Genomic DNA, 22584 nt, shown 5'->3' with positions numbered 1-22584 from the left:
ACACGCTGGATCTAATTACGCCACGTCTAATATCACCGCGGTGAGGAGCGCGTGCCGCCGCAGCCGCCGCCGTGCTGCCCGCTTACCTTGGAGGCCTGGAAACAATTGTAGCCGACACGGGCCGGCACGGACCGGCACGGCAAGCAATTACAAGGCTGGGAAAGTGATTAGCATGAGATGAAAGGCGCAGCGGAGAGCATGGCGTGCATAACACGATTTATAATTGTCATTCATCAAAACGACCCCCGGTGGATCCTCCTCTCATCAAATTGTTCAATATTAACCGTGACATGAGCTGTAACTGGACCGTAATTAATGCTTTAAATCAATTATAACTGACTGCATTCAAAGAACTCCTCACGGAACGCCGCCCTTATCCGGAAAGTGATGGAAACTCAGGCCTGCTCCCAAGCGGGCGTGCCTCAGGGTCCCTCCAATCTTTTTTTTTCATGCTCTCCTCCTGTTTTGCGGGCTTCGGGTTCGACTGCTGTGAGCAGCCACTCGCCAAAGATGAGTAACTGACTGCTGCTTCATTATGCATCAAAAGCCTGGTCATTTATCTACAGGCAGACAGCGTTTGACCGCATGGGCTTCTTTTATTCTCATTTTTGCTTATTATTAGCTTAGAAAATGCTCATAAATTGGTTGAACTGGCTGGTCTGTCTCACATGCACAGGTGTACCTACTTTTATAAGGCAGGATACTCCAGAAAAGGCATTTTCAGATATATCCTTTACCTCAGTCGCCCCACAAAGTAGTATGATTGTGTTTAAGTCATTATTAATGTTGCTAGTCCTTTCATCTTCTGTAACCGGTAATCCAGTAGATGCTGACGGAGAGCCTGCATGGCGCGGGTCAGGATGCCGGTCCATCACAGGCCGTACACCCGCATGCATCTGCAAACACAGTCAAGCGCTACTGCCAGTTTAGAGCAGCCTGGTCTTCTGGTAGGCAGCAAAAATGTGGACTGTCTGGTAAGGAGCTGGGAGGGAGCAAAAACACGGACCAACTGTGGGTCCCCAAGGACTGGGTTGGGAAACACTGATTCAGACAGTGAAATCGCCAAAACCTCATGTCCATGGACTGCTGGAAGAATTTGGATTAATGCATAAAATTTAGCAGTGCATGTGCAGTTTACACACTGCATAATAAAGCTGGGGTATAAATCTGTAACCTGTGCTGTTTGCTTGGCTCGGAAAGCCACTCGCATCAAGCGTTTCATTGATCGTTTCCGAGACAGAAGGGCTGTTGTCAGGATGTTTTGTTATTCTGCCTTTTATGGGACTCGTCCTGGGACTCGGCATTCAGTACATTTTTGCGAGCCCACTCCACGAAGGACAGTCCGGCCCATTCTCTCGGTGAGGCATGTGAGGTACCCAGCAGGCCCAGTGTAGGTGTTAAGTCCCATTATCTTGCCGAAAGAGACTGTGAATGAACAAGGCTGGTGGGAGACGATTCACAGTGACCAAGCGCGGTCAATGAAGGAATCCCGTCGCAGGGCTCTGGCGGGCCTGCCCCCGAAGACGTCCTCTGTGACGTGACAGTCGAAGGTGCGTGTCACAGCCGTCCTCGCTGAGTGCTGCGCTGAATTAACAAAAGGTTGGTGGGTGATTGTCGCTGCTGGTATGTTGACATTTATTTCTCACGCGTGTCGCCCTTCGCCAGACAGAGGCGGCCTCTCTTGCCCCGTGACAGTCGAGCCATTTCTGCGTGCCGTCGGGAACCTGGCCAACTCTAGCCCCGCCCCCCCGCTGGTGCCCCGCCTCCCCGCTCGTTCACGGTGCCGTCACTGGCCCTCATGAGCCGCCGATAACATACGTACTGCATGTGAGCATTTACAGCTCCAGAAAACAGATTGTATTAGGCTGTTAGGCAAGCATTTATGCTGGTTTTTTTTCTAAAAGGATTAGAGACTTAAAATGTGAATTCATCCTTGATCTCCCCTTCAGTTTCATAGGGGAGGCAGGAACGCTGCGAGCTACTGACCCCCCCCTCGTGGAGCGCCAGCGCGTCTCTGCGCTCGCGATGCAGCGGCTGCTTTGTGTGGCAAACCGGAGAGAGGTCAGCTTTATGGGGGGGTTTCTCTCTGAGATCTATTTTTTTTTTTACCTTTGGAGCAGTATGTGCGGAGGCAGCTGGGCACCGGGGAGAAGGAGCTGAGAGCGGCGCCCGTAGCTAAGCCCAGAAAACTTACTGCATGGATCCGGACAACAGAGAGCAGCGCTGGGAGGGGGGCAGCAAGAGCTCAGCTGGCAGTGTGTGTGTGTGTGTGTGTGTGTGTCTGCGTGTGTGTGAGGGTATGGATTATGTTTATATTACATTATGGGGACCAAATGGCCCCCAGAATGTAAAAAAATCTGGTATTTTTAAGTTGCGGGTACCATTTTTCAGGTCCCCACAAAGACCTGTGAATGCAATCAAAAAACTAAGTCTCGTATTTTGTTTGGTTACTTACAGTATGGTTAAGGTTAGGGCTGGTTAGGGGTTAAGGTTGCCATTTTGGGATAAGAGTTTTCCCCATAGAAATGAATGGAGAGTCCCCACAAAGATATAATTATAAACCTATGTGTGTCTGTGTGTGTGTATGTGCATACCCGTGTGTCTGTGTGCGTATCTGTGTGTGTGTGTGCGTGCCCGTGTGTCTATCTGTGTGTGTACAGTATGTGCGTGCCCATGTGTCTGTGTGTGCGTATGTGCGTGTCCGTGTGTCTGTGTGTGTGTGTGTGCCCGTGTGTCTGTGTGTGTGTGCGTGCCCGTGTGTCTGTGTGTGTATGTGCGTGCCTGTGTGTCTGTGTGTGTATGTGCGTGTGTGCGTGCCCATGTGTCTGTGTGTGTGTGTGCGTATGTGCGTGTCCGTGTGTCTGTGTGTGTGTGTGTGCCCGTGTGTCTGTGTGTGTATGTGCGTGCCTGTGTGTCTGTGTGTGTATGTGCGTGTGTGCGTGCCCATGTGTCTGTGTGTGTGTGTGCGTATGTGCGTGTCCGTGTGTCTGTGTGTGTCTGTGTGTGTGTGCGTGCCCATGTGTCTGTGTGTGTGTGTGTGTGCGTATGTGCGTGTCCGTGTGTCTGTGTGTGTATGTGCGTATGTGCGTGCCCATGTGTCTGTGTGTGTATGTGCGTATGTGCGTGTCCGTGTGTCTGTGTGTGTATGTGCGTGCCCATGTGTCTATCTGTGTGTGTATGTGCGTGCCCGTGTGTCTATCTGTGTGTGTATGTGCGTGCCCGTGTGTCTGTGTGTGTATGTGCGTGCCCGTGTGTCTGTGTGTCAGCCAGGAGAGAGCTACACTCCTCAGACCCCCAGCTGGATGTTGAGAGGTGACGGGGGGGTTGTAATACTATTGTTCTTAATTACTGCGGCTCAAAATCAATAGGCAGCGTGACGAGTTTCATTATGTGTAATGCAGTCGAGAGCGGGCGGATTATGCGTGCTAGTTGTTCCCGCTAGCGGATAGACAGTCAGCAGGAGAACTGATCCAGCTCCCCTACGCCTCAGCACCGGTTGGAAAAGCACCTTTAAGGGAATAACGGAGGCTTTGCCAATCAATGCGTTATGTTGTAAACTCCTTCTTAGAGTGCTGTGGTTCCCACTATCAGGATGAAGATATGTTTCCTTCTTTTCCTGTTTTGTCTCATATTTATGTTTAATTTTTTATGCAATGCATAGCTGACACTTACATCTAAAGCAACACTCCTCTCCCCTCCTCTCCTCTCCTCTCCTCTGTCCTCGCTGGGCACTTTCCTGGAGCATCTCAGCCTTTCTGAAGGGTTCTACACCAGCATGAACCTCCAAGATACCTGTCCGTGACCTTAGTCTCCGCTGCAGATTTCAGCAGCAGGGAGAAACATCTTCAGGGATAGAATCTGAGTCTCTGGACCTCAACATTTGGATTGTGCCAACGTCCTCGACTCGTGGGGTGTATAAAACATGAGGTCTTATGGACTGAGGCTGAACCCCCCACCCCCACCCCCCCCTCACTTACTGCCTTTTTTTCTTGTTGTCTTTTTGTTTAAAACTGTTATCATTCAGATTTTAACACATAGTCATGCAGAAAACGCAAAACACGACATGTGCCCCCCATCCCTTTCCCCGAATGCAAATGCCTGACGCTGCCATATTCTCAGCTCTCATTATTGATCTGCATTAATGTGTGAGTGCGCTTGGTTTTTTAAATAAGCTTATAAGAGAAAACGTGTCTCTGATGGGAAGATAAAGAGAATTACATAGTGGTCTCTGAAAAAAAACTCTCCTCCCGTTTTCCTCTGATCTTTCAAGCATGGAGGTTAGTCTCCACATCCAAATATAGCCGACTCTAAATTTGCCATACATCACGTACATCTCCTTGTGCCATCGTGATCCTCCCGCAATTTCCCTCGATTTCTGCGACCCATTTTGGTGTCTGCCTCTTGGTTTTTAGCTATCCCCCGTTCAGCTGCCTGAAGATTAGCGGCGGCGGGCTCGTCTGATTAGCCATAATCTCCCCAGGCCGCGCTGTCCATGTGGCGCGTCTCGCTACCTGTGCTGGACGCGCGTGCGGCACACGGCCGTGCATATGGAGAGCGTTAGCACACAGCTCGGCGTTTCACAACAAGCGCGAGAGCAACGAAAGCGCGTCTGGCCGCTAATTTCAGCACTCAGCCAGATGGTTCGCTTCCGTGACGTCCTCCACTTTTTATTTATTTGCTTTATTTATTTTTATTTATTTGCTTGAAAGGTTGCAAACAGAAATGGAAAATAAAACGTTTCGAGGCTGCTGGTGCTGTGGGGCCAAATAGACCCCCTTCCCAGCCCATGGAGAGTTCATTCCCCTGACGGCCAATCCGTGCCCCCCCACCGTGTGAAGCTCATTTCCAGCAGCGACGCATGTGGGCGTCTGACCCAAAGCGGCGATTCTGCAGCGGACATCAGCGGAACAATATCGACTCCGTTCTCGTTAATTAGCGCACCGCTAAAGTAATTAGCGCAGGTGTCATTGCGTGGGTGTGGTGACGGGCATAGGAGCGTACAGGCCAAAGCCTGCTTGCGGCAATTAATGGGGGGAGGGTGGGTGTTGGCTTCGTACTCCTGGGACCTTGTAGAGGGGGCACAAATCTCCGTGGGGGGCCTGTTTCTGGGTTTATGCTCTCAGCCTTGTTGTCAGCCATCACTGGTGATCCCACCTTGTGCGCGCTTGATTCATCCCTCGAATCCTTCTGCTCTATGGGTCACTCGTGCATATGAGGGCATATTCCACGCAGCCATCGAAGCAGGCAAAGACTGTGCTGCCCTACCATGCTGTCCTAACCAGAAATGCGAGAGCCCCGCAAATCAGACAAAGGGGTCCATAAATGACATGTAAGATGCAAAATGCACTTCGTAGTGAGATAGATATGAATTATTTCTGCTGCTGTTTTGCTTGCGAGCAGCAGAGGGTCTGTCATTCCGAAATTGCAGCTTGTGTTTCTCTTCTTTGGCCCCAGCGCCCTGCACTGCGATGCATGTGCCTGTAGAGATCTGTTCTCCAATCTCTACAGACGAGTTCGGTGCCTTTGTATCTAGGTGCGGAGAAGCAGTTTCTTGGCAAAGCACGCCGCTGAGGACGGCGGCTCTCGAAACAGCGCCGATACAAAGCCGCCTCTGCGTCTAACGGGAGGAAGATCACACCCCGCGCCCGTCGGCGAGCTGTAGCCTCACGGAGCCTTGCAGCTCTCGCAGGCCCGCGTGCATGTGAGGCATTTTTGGGCTGCGGGTGCGTTTTCTTTTTTGGGAAGGCGTGTTTGTTTCATATAGTTCGTGCTGTTTCTTTTCTCTACTTTTGGGCGTGTATGTGTGTGCGTGTGCATGCGTGTGTTTGTGCGAGTGTTTGCCTTCAGCTTGACGTCCTTTGAGGGGGATGTGTATCTTATTCTGTTAACATCTCTTGTCTCTTGTAATGCACAGGGGTGTTTAGCCTTAAATCCATGAGGCTGTCTTTTATCGCCATCTCGGGTGACATCACGATGTGGATGTTTTCCGAAAGAAACTGTCTGATTGGTCTGGCTCAGCGATGTCACAGCTGGCTGCTGGGTAACTCTCAGAGCCGGGGGGCGGAGCCTGCAGGGTAACAGCAGCCGGAGCACATGATCGTTAATCTCGATGCGTTTCTGCAGATTCAAATCCGCCCACATTTTGTTGCATTATGCAGCCGCCTCATACACTCAAAGACAACTTGAGCATGTTTGAAGCGGCTTCCATTTAAGTCTGTACTAGAGAGTGCAGTGGATTACTCAGCATTGAGTGATATCAGGTGACAGGGCTCAGGGGAAGCCTCATCATCACTGAGGTCTTCCCCCATTGGCTCATTAGCGGATGCTAAGGATTTATATATGAGGTCACACGGCACTGAGGTCAGGCTGTACTGCTCCCCACTGTCAGGACCTGAGATAAGAGTGTACTTAATGGGCTACTTGACCTAAACCAAACGCCCAGCAGGAGCCAAAAAGTGATTTAAAACCTTGGGTGAGTCTGAGTAGCATCAAAGCCTGACCTCCTGGAGCAAGTGCTCTTTAGGCACCATGATGCAGTCTTCTTGGCCTCCTCTTGCTGGTCACCGAAGCGTCTCTTCACCGTGTGGCCGCTACAGACAAAGTGGTCATCCTTCTCTTTCTCTTATTCTCCTCAAACGTCACTTTGCGAACTTCAGCCGTAAAGTGAGAAGTCACCTCTTTAAGATGTTATGGCCCCGTGCATGTTGATTGTGTAAAAAAGACAAGATTGTCTAATTGCTCTTGTAAACAGTTGGGTTTCAGCCATCGGGGTATTGATGTCCTATCCCATAATGCATTGGTCCTCCATCTGTATTCTTCTAGAGGATGGGACAGGTGGCATGAAAAATATGCATAAAAATGTGCGCTGGCCCTGCTGGATACAACTTTCCCTTTTTTCTGATGCACCTCTCCTCCATCCCCTGTCACCCTGTGATGTTTCAGGAACAGTCGTCCTGATTCTGAAGCCACACACGTCCCTGGGAGAGAAATGCAAGGTTTCATTCACTTGCCAAACGTTGGTCCCTGCCCACCCCCTACCCCCCCCCCCCAGCTACCCAATTCATCAGAACCAAAACCTCAGGAAAACCCGACTGAAAAGAATCCATCCAGCTCCCCATCCAGCAGCCCGGCTCCATCACAGATACGGCCTCCCCTTTTTTAGTCTGTCTCTTGTCTTGATCCCTCTTTCGCATCCCTGTTTTCTGTTGCAGTTTAAATCAAGATTTATGTCGACCAAGGTTTTTCCATCAAAGACACCGAGACCCTATTTTCATAACTCAGTGCTAAGCATTCTGTTAAAAAAAAAGCAGTCATCTGAAATGTTTTTGCTTTTGTTTTTCATCGTTGCTTTGCCGGCATATTGACAGTTACTGGAGTTTTAAAGTTTTGAAGTCTTTCAGGTTTTTGGACTATGCCTGCAAAACTGACGGCCAAACCGGCTCCCGTCCAAGATCTAAAATCCCATTTCTACTCTCCTAGTATCCCGCTAGCAGCTGATCACCACCTGCCAATGGTGCCCTAATATCAGGATTTTGTACCTGATTCCGACGGCTGTTAGTTTTCCCCAGTAGATCACAGCAGTCTCTCTGGAGATAACATCAAATTAAGGTGTCCACATTGATCTACGGTGTCTATATCAATCTATATAGGGCTCATCCGTAAGGAGTGTCAATAATGCAGTTCTTGCATTAGTCTACGCCATCTACTCTCAACGGTATCTACATCAATCTATGACGTCTTTATCTATCTGCAGTGTCCAGCATGGAGTGAACATCAATATAGACTGTCTACGGCAAACTGTGGTGGCTGCGTTGACCAGAGGTTCTTAAGATCAAAACCAGAATCACTCTTTTTAGGAGGTTCATGTGAAAATGCATCATCATGAGGCTTGCAGCCGTGGTCCACATCTTGTATGTGTCAATGTGTGATGAACCTTCTCTGGAACATCTGAAACTATTTTTATTTAGATTCATTTGTTTATAAACATTTCCTCTATTTCTTACAGAGTTGGTAAGACTCTGGTGAGCTTCCTGTAATCATTAGTAGATGATATTGTCTTCTTATCTTTAACACAAATAGACCAGTGTTTCCCAGTCTGGTCCTTGGTGACCCACAGACGGTCCACGTTTTTGCTCCTTCCCAGCTCCCTGCCAGACAGTCCACATTCTTGCTCTCTCCCAGCTCCCTGGGAGGGAGCAAAAACGTGGACCGTCTGTGGGTCACCAAGGACCGGATTGGGAAACACTGAAATATAGCTTCCCAGCAAGCAACTCGGTCTGGGTTTCAAACAATGGTGTCACATGAGGTTGGGCTGCAGCTTGCAATTAGCATGTAGCATAAGATCTGGGACTGACTTCCGCGTGATGCCCTCACGCGCTGCCCCATCCGGGCTAACTCAGCATGGGAAGCCTTGGCAGGCCCCTATGCCTGCTCCATGCTCCTTGCCATGGGAAAAGCTCCAAACTGCACAAGCCCAGGGCGAACGACAACTGGGGGAGTGAGTGCTTGGGCTACAACAGCGGACTCCCAGGCACTGGGCATAATACACAGACGCTTCGTCCACTCGGATCTGTTGCTTGGAGGAAAGGAAATGAGCGGGTCAAGCAAGTGAAAGCACAGCGGGGGGGGGGGGAGGATTGGGGGAGACAGAAGCAATCCCTGAGGTTGTGCTTTCCAAGCTCTTCCTTGGCTGCTACAGATATCTGTGGGCTGCCGGCCATTTTGATGTAAAGGCTGAAATTCTGACTCGATTCACATTCTCAGGAGTACAGAGTTCATGTGCATGTTCTCCAGACTGCTGATTACTACTGACTTGGAAGCTTTGCACCAATAGCAGACCAGTTACCTGAAATCTCTGCTATATGGAACATTAATCTGGTTGAAATGTGGACCCCCTTTAAAAAAAAAAAAACTATAAAGAAATTGCTCATTAGGTTGTATTGCAGTGGTGATAGGTGCCTGGTCTCATAGTGCAAACAAAAACCTCTTGGGAGAGCAATCAGTGTACAGACGTTTGTGGTTGAGTCCAGCTGGTGCGGAAAAATATCGACAAGCGGATACTTCCCATATTACATCGAGATGCTGTTTGGCTTCCACATGGGAGAACGATGAACACGTCAGACATGGGTTTTAAATGGACATCTGAGGCATACTGTAGATCCATGTTTAGTTACGGAGAAGGCACTCTCTCGCTCTCACAGTTTTATGTCGACACTCTTTAATTCTTCTCTGCTCCCTGACTCCATTCTCCATGCACAGTTGTATCTGCAGCTCTGTGTGTCTGTCTGATTGTCTTTGGCAGAGTTCAGCTCAGGTCAAACTAGCTTTAATAAAAGTCCAAAGAATTGTGTTTTGAGCTCCTGGGTAAGCAGTCGTGCATCTTGCCAGAGGCGGAAAAAACTCTAATCTCATTAAAGATTGTTATTGGCATGTAGCAAAAAGTCGTTTTTATAAGCAGGCCACTTTATTTGTGATTGAATAAAAGTCTCTTTGGTCCTGTGCCATGATTTGAAAACTTATGGGCATTTTTCTTCCTACAAAAGGCTGTCGATGGTGTGGTTTAGTGATGCGGACGCATAGGAGAATAATCTGCATTAGCTGAGGTCCTGAGCACGTATTCAAAGCTAATTAGAGGCCTTTTTGTGTCCAGGGTCATTTAGCACGTCAGCTTCTGTGCCAAGATGCCGCATGCTGATTGGATATGACAGATGTCAGCAAAATTTTCTAACAAATTAAATTCCAGTTCCTTAGAATTATAGTGATATACACAGCTATGCTGTACTACTTCTTATGGAGTGCATTGATTTGTGATTAGAAGACCCTGCATTGGGAGCTTAGTGTTAGATGTAAAACAAGCCTTTCACTCAGAACAACATAGTTGACTTCATTATTGAGACTGATGATTAAATAAACAGCTGAAGAAATTAGACCACGGAGCTATTGTTCCTGTCTATATCCCCATGGCCCAGAGCTTCCCGTGTGCTCAGTCTGCCTAAGGAATGAAATATTGATCTGGTGGCTTGCAAACAGCAAATTAGAGAGGGTAGAAAATTAAATACTGTTCAAAGGTAAACACAGTAATCTAAAGAGGGTACAAAAGTAAAACCCAAGCAAAGTAATCCTTTAATTAAATTAGGAAAAGTACAAAAAAGGATGCTGTTTCCTTGTTTTGGTGAGAGTTGGCTGCTTTTTGCAGTTGCTAAGAAACAGGGAGACGGTTTCCCCTTGATTGCCATTGGCCCGGATGCTGCGGAAGGCTGGGCTCTGGCATGTCACTGGAGCCCCTGCCCAGGCGCAGTGCCCAGAGCCGGGTCGGCGTCGGCGTGACCTCCGCCGTCCTCGACAACCCGCTGCCTGTATGGACCGAGACATCGCCAGCTCCCCCACCATGACCAGGCACAGCAGTGCCTCCCACTGGCTCGGGGGTGTCATTGCAATAGGATAATTGACCCGTGACAATATGGCGATAGCTGTCCGAAGACCCTTGGCGCCAACGTAATCCTCACAGTGATATGTGTACAGTTCATAAATGCAGACAGTCACTTTGCTACACGGATAAGCCGGGCAAGTTTTACTTTTGATTTAATGGGATTTGTAATAGAAATGGACTCAATTTAAAATTATTGAAGGACTGCCTTACTTCGTAATAGAAAATAGATTTTTTCAATATATTCCACTTAGAAGCTCTATTTTACAATTATAGGAGTTTGTTTTTGTAAATAAAAACAAATGAAAAGCATCATGGCTATTTGACTAGGCTGTTTTCCTCAGAGTTGGACCCATACACAGCCTGATTCGCTCTTTAGAATCTCCCAACTAACCAGCCCGGCGTGGATGCATATGGCACCTGCCAGCCGCCAGCAAGGCGCTCCTCGCCATCAGTCGCTCCTTAGGACAACGTTTGCTAGCGAGAGGCACTGGGCCCCCTTGCGGTGGCTTTCCCAGAGTACCATGTCAGCACTGGGCAGGGATGCCTGTGCAGTGCGAGCGATCCCTGTCGCTCTAAATCAGTGTTTCTCCACTCTGGAACCCCCGGACGGTCCACGTTTTTACTCCCTCCCAGCCCGCTAGTCGGGCAAAAACGGGGGCCCCCTGCTCGACATGACATGTCAGGGTGATGACGGAGTGCCCTGAGCTCTGGCCGGCTGGGATCATTACCCCCCCCCACCGACCCCTGAAAGAGAGGGAGCGCCCCACACTGCCAAGCTGAAAGGCTCCTTTCAGTTCCGTGTTCCCCTCCCTATTGCATTAGAATTACACCCCATGTGACCCACACTAATAAACCCGGCTTACGCTCACAGCGTTATTTATACTGTGCTCCTCTTCTGCTCACGCTCATGCGGAGGTGAACCTTTTTCTTGTGAATTACAAGCCAGTGGGTGTTATGCATGAGGATGAAGCCATGACCCAGAGCGTGGAGGTCCACGGCTGATGAAAGCGCACAGCCTGGATTGGGCTAGTAGAACAGGAAGCTGTGCTAACGCAAAATTAGCTGTTTATTTCCTGTCAAAAAGGATAGTATTTTGCAGCACTGTCTGCAGGTCGATTTTTCGTGCAATCCTACATCGACAGGCATGCAGTGAAGGTTCTTGACAATGTGGCTCAATGTGGGTCTCGGAGACTCCTGACCCCATCTGCCATCTGGGTGACCCCTGACCCTGTGACCTTTGTCCTCTCCCTCTGCAGTCCATCCGTGAGGTGACAGGCTATGTGCTGGTGGCACTGAATCAGTTTGAGTACCTGCCGCTGGAGAACCTCCGCATCATCCGAGGGACCCAGCTCTACGAGGACCGCTACTCGCTGGCCATCTTCCTCAACTACCGGCGCGACGGAAACTTCGGCCTGCGTCGGCTGGGCCTCAAGAACCTGACGGGTAGGTGGGCGACGGGACCCACGCGGGGCGTCCGCGTCTGTCTCCGTGTCTTACGATTGCATTTTATCTTCTGTAAACCCTGGGAACCCAGTCATTGACCAAAAATATTGCACATGACGACAACATTACAAAGGTTTCTTTAGGTCTGGGACATTTGATAGGGACGTATCGTGTCCGGTAATGAAATGAGCTTATTTTTTTTTTTGATCCTGGAAAAAGCTGGACGGGTGGCAGCCCTAGTGTGTCTCCCTTACGTTTGTATACCGTCGTGCTGGCATGTCCGTTTGGCCAGCGAGGGGCAGATCCCCACATTTCTGCTGGAGCTTCTGTCCACAGCAGGGGCGACTCCAGGATTTGTCCTGAGGGGGTCCCCCAAAAAATTTGCCAAGATGGGAGTTAGAAGTGTATAGAAGAATAAGGGATAAATACCTAAATGATTTTAGCAATTTATTTTTTAAAGAGGCTGAGACAAACGAAATAGTGTCTAGAACCACTAGGGCCCACAGCATCAGTCCCGTTCCCGGGACTATATGAAATGAACCACGCAGGAAGAAAAAAACAGCCGAGATACACATTTGCCCGCTGTGGGGACACCAGGGAAGTGGGAAGATAATAATAATTAATACAAAAAGTAAAGGTGCTCTTTGGAGGGAGAAAGGTTACCGTTAACCTGACTGCGATGAATCACAAAAGGCTGTTTATAAGCCGTTCTTCAAATGCCATTACTTTTAAAGTGAATTGCTTGGAAGCTTTTCTGTGACATTTGTGGAATTTAAATATTGTTTTCTGTCCCTACGGTAGCTTCGGTTACCTCAAAGCAAATAAGTCTTTTAATTAAATAAGAAAGAAATTAAGAGAAATTGGCTTTCCAACTTAAAACAACAAGCAGTCAGCTCGTTGCTGCATGGATAATGGATCTGTACGTGCCACGGTCTCCTTATAACCCATCATCGTATAGGTGGCAGAAATCCCTCGGAGATCTCCTATTGTACTCTTGAGCACTGGGAGGAGAGGTTGTCGATAGAACATTTTAAGGCGTGAAGGCTTTTACTGCGTCGCGTGGCATGTCAGGACTTCCCCGCAGAGCTGCCGGCACCTTACTGCTCGAAGGGAACAGTTCCGGCAGTTTCTTCTGCTAGATTCTCGAGCAAAGCGGAATTAACCGGGGCTATTCAGCTGAACAATGGAATCGCAAAATATGTTGTACAAAGCATACAGTTATGACAACCGACTGATGAGCGGAATAATTTTTAAACTCGTTTATATAGCTTGACATTTTACCAGAGCAGTTCATTGTTTATTGTTTCGTCAAGGGTATAGCAGCAAGCCCCCCCCCAACGGGCCCCGAAGCCACAGCATTAGGCTGTATGTTAGCATCGTTAGCTACACTGTACTGATGAAGCACAACTGGGGAAAACTCTACAGACGCTGCTGTTGACCAACAAACAAATTCCCCCATTGGCACTGATGGGAACTGGAGTAGACTGAAGCCTATCGCCCTCAAAGAGAAATTTTGGCCCCAGTTTCCCTGGGAGTCAAGCAAACCTCATGTCTCGAGATGAAGGGAATCGATTGTCTGCCATGGTTCCCTCCACCGCAAGCTTATTCTCGGGGTGTAGAGGGTGACGGGGGGGGGGGGGCAAGCACAGCTCAGTGTTCCATAACAATGCCCGATGCATGCATGGGGGCGGGGGAAGACCCTTAATGTTTGAACAGGACTCAGTGAAGAGTGACTTTCACATGCTTGAAAACAGGTCTGTTCGTTGAGTTTTTTTAGACTGTAGCACTTGACCTAGATTGAAGAGATTTTAGAGGTACGTGTTGAAAGAGGTGGGGTTGTCTGTCAAAACAGCAGTGTGGACATCCTCGGAAACTGCACGGGGTATACTGTGAAGCAAAAACCATTAACCTGGCTGGTACACATGGATAAGCCGAATCAGCGCTTAAGGCATGCTAGTTAATAGGGTTACGAGTTACCAGGCTGAAAAGGTCATATAGAAATGTGTGTTGAATTTTGTGTGTTTTATTTTGGCATTTATTTTACTACCAGCTTAGTATATCGTTAATATTTAGACTAGGGTTCAGCTCAAATAGAAAGTGGCATTATGATATTGGTTGGTGTTTCTGAATCGGCATTAATGTGTGATTGTGAGTGGGTATCCTGCGACGGACTGGCATCCCATCCAAGGTGACTCCTGCTATACAGTCCATCCTCACCAAAGCCTATATTGCATAAGATTGATAGATACATTTTAATAGCAGTTTTTATTAATAGGCCGTGAATCTGTAATACCTTGTATATGTACAACGCAATAATAAATGTATTATTTGAATATATAGGGGTGTTAAAGAGGATTAAACAGGAGCTGGTTTTAATGCGGAGTGGAGATGGTCATTATGTGATACTGAGCACAAAACAGACACTGTAGTCATAAATTAACAACGACAGCCATAGCACAAGGTACAAAAATCACTGGAGGCAGTCTGCCAGTGAGCTGATAACCACTGCAATCATTTTTTTAGAAGCCTGATTACCTTTTACGGCATTGTGACAAGATCTGACTTTAACAGATTTTGTACAAAATGTGATTAGCAACAAATCCAGTGACTGTTGTTGAAGTTCAGTGATGTTACTTTTTGTGCAATTGCTCTGGATGCTTAGTTTTCGTTGCACGTTCTGGAGCCTTTGTAGCTATTCAATCCGTGGTGAAATTAGAAGAGTCTTCCTTCCGGCCTGGCGGTACCATCGGAGAGAGAGGACTATTTGTTTATGACGGGCCATGGGTCATTTGAGCCTCTGTGAACTGGCTTCAGAGAGTTTTGTGTCTGTCGACGGGACACCGCACTCACTCTGTGAGGCCCAGAATCACTGAGCGGAGACAGGAGATGCCCATGCAGACTGTAAAAGGAGCAACGCAAAGAAACCTCTTGAGAACATGCAGTGGGTCAATGAGAGAATACAGTCCATCTGGGGAACCTTTAGAATTAATTTGAGGCTGTTTCAGGAGCCATTTGACTGTTCGCACTGCCGCTTTCACAGATGACTAACGAAGAGTGTGGCACATCTTAATTGGTCCTAACGTGCTACATTATAACTGTGCGAGGAAGCCGGTGGGGGGGGTTGAATCACACAAGACAATGGGAAGTTGAATATATGAAGACAGGCAGCATCTGCTGGAGTCTGATTAATAATATAGAGTGACAGAGTTCTGTGGAACAATCAAAGGTCTTCACAGCAGCTTTATGTCCTGTTGTGATAAGAGGAGCATTGGGCTTAAAAAATGTACACATACACATAGACATACACACACACAGGTTTGTAATTATATCTTTGTGGGGACTCTCCAATCATTTCTATGGGGAAAACTCTACCCAACCCTAACCTTAACCATAAGCAACCAAACAAAATACGAGACTTTTAGCATTTTTACTTTTTGATTGCATTCTCAGATCAATACGGGGACTTGAAAAATAGTCCCGACAATGTCAAAATATCATGTAATATAAACCTAATCACTCACACACACACATACACCTAGCCTGGAGACAGATAAAGCTCTGAGATGCCATTGGATCTGATCAGTTTCTTGGTTGCATCTCAGATAATGAGACATTTTCCACATGGTCATCATGTGAACATCGGTACACATCTGGCCTTGACCATCTCTTTTGCAATCAGGATGCTTATAAACAATGGTGTAATTCATGACGCGCAAGTCTGACCAACACTTTGCTAATTCCGAGCTCTCTGAAAGGAAACCAATGCATGTTTGTTGATCATGTCGCGTTCATAAGATGCTACTTTGTCTTTTAAAAAAGAAGAACCATAAATACTTATAGCTTATAGTGCTGCATGTATGACAGTGAGAGAGCTTTAGGTGTCTCTGAAGACACCAAGCAGAAGAGCCATTAATGCAGCCCATTTGCATGAAAAATAAAAGTAATTTGCAACAGAAATGGATGTGTTGTTTATGACTGTGGGTTAGACTGGAGGGTGCCGCTTGGGACAGAGGAGTAATACCCATGACTTCCCCCCCCCACCCTGAGAAATTTTGTTGAGCAATACAAAGCTGGTAGACATGTAGCTGGGTTCTCTGCCAAGGTTATGCTCAACATTCATGGTTACAGAGCCCTCTAATGGTGTCTGCAGTCAGACTGTTTGCAAACTTCCGACATGTACCCGAGACCCGTTGGACATTATGGGTTGGTAGCCCGGCAATGTTGCTGTAGACCTTGTGGACAGACCCCTCTATCAGAGGCTCCGATGGCGGAGCTTGTAGCTTAGCCTCTCCCCCATGGCTGTCAGTAATTGCAGTCTTCTACACGGCTGCTTTCCCCAGAAGTACTCATCCGATGGCTAATTACCTGTAATTACCAAATGAAGCCTCTGCTGATTTATACCGCCACACACTCGTGTGGCTTCTACCTCTAGCTCCCAGCATATGGCGTTATTGTGAAAGTTTTCGTGGCTTTTATATGCAGTATCAAAATGCACGTGCTGTTGTTAAGTTAATTGTGTGCTCAGGATGGCGGCTTGGATCACGGAAGAACAGCTTGCAGGGCAGACAGACGGAAGCTCCTGTGACATAGTCCATGGCACGATTATGTGTTTTGAATGAGTTCAAGCAGCTCTAGCTGCCAAAGGAAGGATTAATGTATTTTGATCAGATCATTTAAAAATTTAATTTCTTGATGGTTCAATGGCAGTGCCATTCCCAGAATTCAGATTTGCATCCGGAGCAGCCCCAGACCCTGGCATCTTTTCCGGAATAGCCGTTGCCTTCGAGAGCTCAAAAGCTTATTCCACCTTTTTTTTTTAATTCCCCACACTGTCTTGACTGTCTGCGGACTCACTTCAAAGGCAGCCCTCTCCGCTAACGAAACAAAGGAGCGCACATCATATGTTAGTAAGGCTGCTTTGTTCATCTCTACAGTGCTAAGGAGTGCCCTTCTCCTTTCCTGCCTCCCTGAATCACTCGATGCTCCCTCTTCCTGATTGGCCAGAGAGAGCGCCTGATTTCACTGATCCTCTCGATGAACCACCAATTTCCCTCGATTGCATGTAGAGCACACTCCCTATCCTTCGCTAAGAGAACGGCATTCATTTCCCTTCATGCGTCCTTTCGGACATTACTCATTATCATTTGGATATTATCGCCTGCACTGTGGTTGCAAGATTGAATGTGAGCTATATTCGCACTCCAGGTTAGGAAAATTTGGGAGGCACCAGTCACCCATCAATACTAGGGATGGGGGTTGGAGTCATTCTACTGCTCTGTGTGTGTGGAGCATGTTCTCTCCATGTTTACTTCAGGTACTCCTGTTTCCTCCTGTAGTCCAAAACGCAGTTGGAGTAATTGGCATCTCACAATAGCCCATGGTGTGTGTATGCAGGCTGTGATGTACTGGCATCTCATCCAGGGTGTGCACTGTTCTACCTGGGATGGGCTCCAGGACCCCCATCGACACTGACCGGGACAAGCAGGTGGAACATGGATGATGTTATTACCATACTTAGGTGTGAGTAAGAGATCTGCTGCCTCTTTTCACCTGGGTTTCACCCTGTCGTGAATAGGGTTTTTCTCTCGTTTGAAAAGTAAATCGGCCACAGCTACAAGTTTTTCTGCAGAGTGACATCTCCATACGATGAGATATACCCCTGTTGCCACAGGGTAATGTATACAATTTTTTAATATATTGTACATTGCCCAGTGGCAAATACTGAAATGCAGAATTACTACCAGATACAAATTATCAAACATGCTAAATCCTTGACAGGTGACATGTTCAGCTGAATACACAAGAAATTTAGAGCGATTCGTTACGTCTTAGACCACTTACGTAAATAGATGGCTAGCAGATATCTTTGGAAGACGGCTGACATAAACAGTATGTGGTTGTCATGGTAACATGGGGGATATGTTTTTTTCCCCACAAGCCGTAGAACTTTAAAATGGAAAGTACCCAGGGATGGTGAACTTTGCGTGAGAGTGCCTTCAGTTGACTGCGTGTCAAGAGGTGACCTTGATGGCCTTGGCATCTTGCGCATGTCTGCGTGGGGGTGGGCACCGTACAAGAGACCCCGGGAGATTGGTTACCGGGCCGTAAAGCCTGGAATCAGCCCTGGTCCTGGTGCCCGGTACCCATCGAGGGCCTCTCCCCATCTTTCCAGCTGATCAGAAAGCCAGCCCTGGCTGTCATGATCCTGCCTGATGCTGGAGCGATATGAAAGCTTCTCCATTCTATTACATAAGAGAGCCCCCTGGCCCAATTTCAGCCAAAAGGTTTCAAACGCTCCATCGCTGCTGGGGCCCGCTCACCTTTGTGAAGGAATGGAACAGAGGATGCAATTGATAAGTATCCCTTTAGGGACTCATGTCTCTTCTGGTGAAATCCTCTTTATGCCCAAGCTGATCGGCTCCACGCCGTCGGAGTTAATTATTCATGCCAGTACATCTCACAGGAGGTGCCTGGGGGTTAGGATGGATACACTAGCACACTCACGTACAATCAGACAAAGTTACACGCATTCTCAAGACATACTTATGCATACACATGGTTACTACATCAGATATGCACACCCGCCTGTATGTCACCTCCCTATGGTTCATAGTTTCATGCAGTCACTGATTCCTGAAGAAAAACTGTTAGCTTGAAGTTCAGATGACCAGACTGAAGCTTTCTTCATCGGAGTATATGGTGACAAGCAGCATGTACGTATACCATAACACCGTTACATACCGTAACTGCTGTAATACACATTAATAACAAACATTATATGATAATAAGGTACATTATAATCATATAATATTGGAATGTTTGTTGTTAATGTATATTAAAGCTGTTAAGTTGTGTTAGGGTGTTAAGGTATACTTACATGCTGCTTATGAATGTTCTATGAAATCATTTTGGATACATTATGAAGTTGTAGTTAATGTAAAGCATTGTCCAATATTTATAAAAAGTAATGAGCACAGCTAACTGAAAAGTTAGCCTCGATAACTGCTAATCCGCTAGCTCCAAATTTAATGTGATATCACTAAACCAATAAACCACTAAAAAATTTTGCTAAAGTTTATGATAACTGCCAATTGCTAACATTAATGGTGGTTTGGTTTTTGCCTCTGAAACCCTTAAAAACATGCTAAGAATGATAAAATTGTCACCTGTTTGTCACTGAAATCCCATCCTGGGGATATTTACCCAATTGGGTATGATATTTGATTTGCAAGATATAAGAGAAGCCATATTTCACAACTGGCCCATACTGATATTTTGCCCTCAAGGGACTACAAACATGGTGCTATTTACCTGGAACTAGGTAGGGAACTCTCAACTCTTTATTGGTCTATAGCTCTGTCCATCAGAACCCAGAAAATACAACCAGGGGCCTGTATCACAAAGAAGGGAGTGTTTCTAAATATGCATACCTGACCATACTTGTGTTCCTGTGTACTCTTTTTATGTCATCTTCCATTATCAAAGACCATCATTATAACGTATTATGAAGGTATCTATATTGAATTATAGATGAGAGCACTATTGGAGCTTGTAAAGTATTATAACCAAGACTATAATGCCTCATGACTGTCAGTGGAAGATGTTGTCATGCTTCATTCATTCTTATACTGACCATTATAATGCATTATTTAGGTATCTATGGTGCAATTATAGATGACAGCTTTAAATGTTATTGATGTTTCCTTCTGGAAGACTCAAAACCATAGAAGCATACATGCTCACACACATGGTCATGTAAACTGATGTGTCATTACCCACAGAGGCATCCAGACTACTACAAACGTTCCAACATAAACCAGGATAACAGAAATACATAAAAATAATACTGATGCTCACTTTTCCGTGAGACACATGAGTCTCTAATGCTTCCGCCGATGTCACTGTCACATTATATTGAAGTTTCTTTACTGGCAAAGAAGTGGGCCGCAGGAAATCTGGTCACCTGCTTAATATCAAATACAAACATGAATGAAATTTCCTCAGATTTGTTTGAAGATTTTTTTCTTCTCTTAAAACCCTGGAATACATAAAATAATATTTAAGAAATCTGAAAATGAATTTGTTGGAAAATATGTTTGGGAATTATACAAAACAATGTACTGTACAGTATCAGGTAATGTAGATTTAATTTACCTTTCTGTCCTGAGCATATCTCTGAATTAACGCATTTTATGTGACCCGTGTCAGTGGTTAAACCAATAATCCATTTTGTGCAGTACCTTTTACGGTGATTAGGCATTTTCACCTGGCTTGTCCTAGTATAGTTTGAACTACAAAATAGATGATCTAGTGCCAGACCTTGAAGCATGGAGAGTGGAATAACTTTCATAACTTTCTGATAAATGAGCCAAATTAATGATTCAACTGCTTTGTAAGAAAATACTTTTATACACTGTGAGCTACCAGGAGGTATCAGGGGTCTGTGTCATCTCTTGCCTTACCCACACTGATTGGTCACCTGCCTCATGCCTCATGCAGATGCCTTAGGTGACGCCACCTGGCTGGCCTGCCCAATGCCCTCTTCTGCTCAGGAAGGCTCGGGCTGTTCTATTCTCAGTGCCTCTTGCAGTTTTGGATTATGTTTTTTAGCTTAATTAGCATGATGATTGTTACAGTAGCTCATAAACAAGCAGTTTTCTGTAAGGGTTTGTTAATGGATCTTTTTTTTTTTTTCTGTCTGTCTTATGCGTCGATGCTGTTTTTGTAGTATTATCCCACCTGCTTCCGCCACTGCACCTGGTTTCCTGGCTCTCTGTCAGTGTAATAGCAGAGTTTAATAGATTTGCGTGTGTGTGTGTGTGTGTGTGTGTGTTTGATCAGTAGTGAGTACTGTACCAGATGTCATTTCTGAGCTGCTTTCACCTGGCCGTTGCTGGTCAAAATCTCGGTTATGATTCTGATTTTTTTTTTCCAAACCTCTGTGACATACAGCAGACGTAACCCGTCTTCCAAACTTTCTGTACCAGCATGATGAGCAATGAACTGGCCTCTGGTCTCCCCTAATCCTCCTCCATGTGGATATACTTTCAACCAGTTGTGAACCAGATGGTCAGGCAGGGTTCTGCCACTATCCTCATCAGGACCCAGTGGAGAGGCTGCCAATCTGTCTTAATTACTCCTCATCACAACATGGAGGCCGAGGTTAAAAACCACCACGCAAGCTGACATTTTGAACCTCCATTGCTACCTTATTCCACATGAATTATAAATATTCCTGAGTTGTGTTTTCCTCTAATCTTCCCTCATTCTCTTGGAATACAGGCTCCTTGTCTTTGTTAAATCATAATTACTACCTGTTTGGTATAATCACCAAAAGCTACACAACACAGCATCATGTAAAGAGCTTTCAGTGATAAAATTGTTGCTGCGTTGTAAGTTCTTCCCTGAGCAATTATTTTATTTTTTTCTGAACTTCACATGCTCATGTTGATAAGTGGAAGACAGAAGCCGGAACAGTCAAATTTTGACACTTATTCAGAATGGAAGTGGGTATTTGGAATTACTGCACCAATACGTGCAGCTGATAATCAAGCGGTCTATCAATAAATCTGTCTAGCGATCCATGAGTCAAAGTAGCTTGGATTTTCTGTACACACCTGTGGACTGGCCTGCATGCTGCTCTGAAAAGCTTTTCATGGGTCTGAAGGTAATGCTTGGGTAGCCTTGCTATTCAGTCATCCTGCAAATCCCAAACAATGCTCTCCAGACCCCAACCCCGGTCAGCTCAGATGGTCTGTGGTTCTTCACTAACAAGGCTATCACTGGGAACACAGTGTTCCCTGTCCCTTGTTGTCCAGTGCCCTGTCCTCACCCCCTTCAGGGCCAACCTCCAGCACCCATCCACTCGGAGTAGGGCTGGAAGGAATAGGCCTGATTTCAGTTAATATCCTATGGGGCCTTTGTTAACACAAGGTCCCGGTCACCCTGAAAAACAAATAGCCTTTTCTCAAGCGAGCTCCTTCTAACAAAGGTTTTTACTGCCGAGGAGCTGCTGGTCTACTTGTGTGGGAAAAAATGCATCACGGAAATAACAAAATTTCAAATGATTTATAAGTGGTTGAGCTTTGAGGGAGGAGTAAAAGATCCCTGAATGGTCTTGTGTAGACATAATATATCTTAGTAATAAATCCATAAAAGGAGCTAAGATACGTTTGTTATCAACTAATGCGATTGTTTATTAATTGGTTTTCCTATTTACCTCCACTGAAAACCATGCGTAGTGTCCATGTTCACTTAAAGTAGGCAATACATTCCTCCCAGTGGGCATGTCCAATCAGAGCATGTGATGCATTTGTCACAGTGGGCATGTCCAATCAGAGCATGTGATGCATTTGTCACAGTGGGCATTTCTAGTCGGGAACTGCCTTTCTTATTTTTCCGGCCATTGCCTTTATTTAGCTCACCAAGGCCACCTGCTCCCATCATCAAGAACAAGGCTGCAGATGCATAGTCCCCATTTTGATGGACTATTGTAATATAGCATTATAATGATCATTGCATTGGGCAAAGTTGAAATTACAGGGCACTGTAATTGCAATATAATGTGCTGTATTGTTCCCAAAATCAGGCGAGCTCCCAAATCTCTCTCTCATTGCTGCCCAGAGCATAAACCTGAGATGTGCGCGTCCTGCCAGAGCTTTCATCGGGCAGCCAGCTATCGAAGGCTCATCATCCCACGCAGGCCCCGAGAA

At 46.4% G+C, this 22584-nt stretch overlaps 1 protein-coding gene across 1 annotated transcript in view; it reads left to right on the top strand.

Annotated features, from left to right (window-relative positions):
- Positions 1–22584, top strand: part of LOC111852228 (receptor tyrosine-protein kinase erbB-4-like) — a 229173-nt gene that overhangs the window by 120421 nt on the left and 86168 nt on the right. Inside the window, exon 3 of the mRNA XM_072700352.1 lies at positions 11686–11872. Coding sequence (XP_072556453.1) covers positions 11686–11872 — 187 coding nt within the window. The remainder of the gene's footprint in view (positions 1–11685; positions 11873–22584) is intronic.

Source organism: Paramormyrops kingsleyae, chromosome 16 (assembly GCF_048594095.1).
Source record: "Paramormyrops kingsleyae isolate MSU_618 chromosome 16, PKINGS_0.4, whole genome shotgun sequence".
Taxonomy (NCBI): domain Eukaryota; kingdom Metazoa; phylum Chordata; class Actinopteri; order Osteoglossiformes; family Mormyridae; genus Paramormyrops; species Paramormyrops kingsleyae.
The sequence above is the reverse complement of the archived record's forward strand: the minus strand, read 5'-3'. Positions and strand labels throughout refer to the sequence as shown.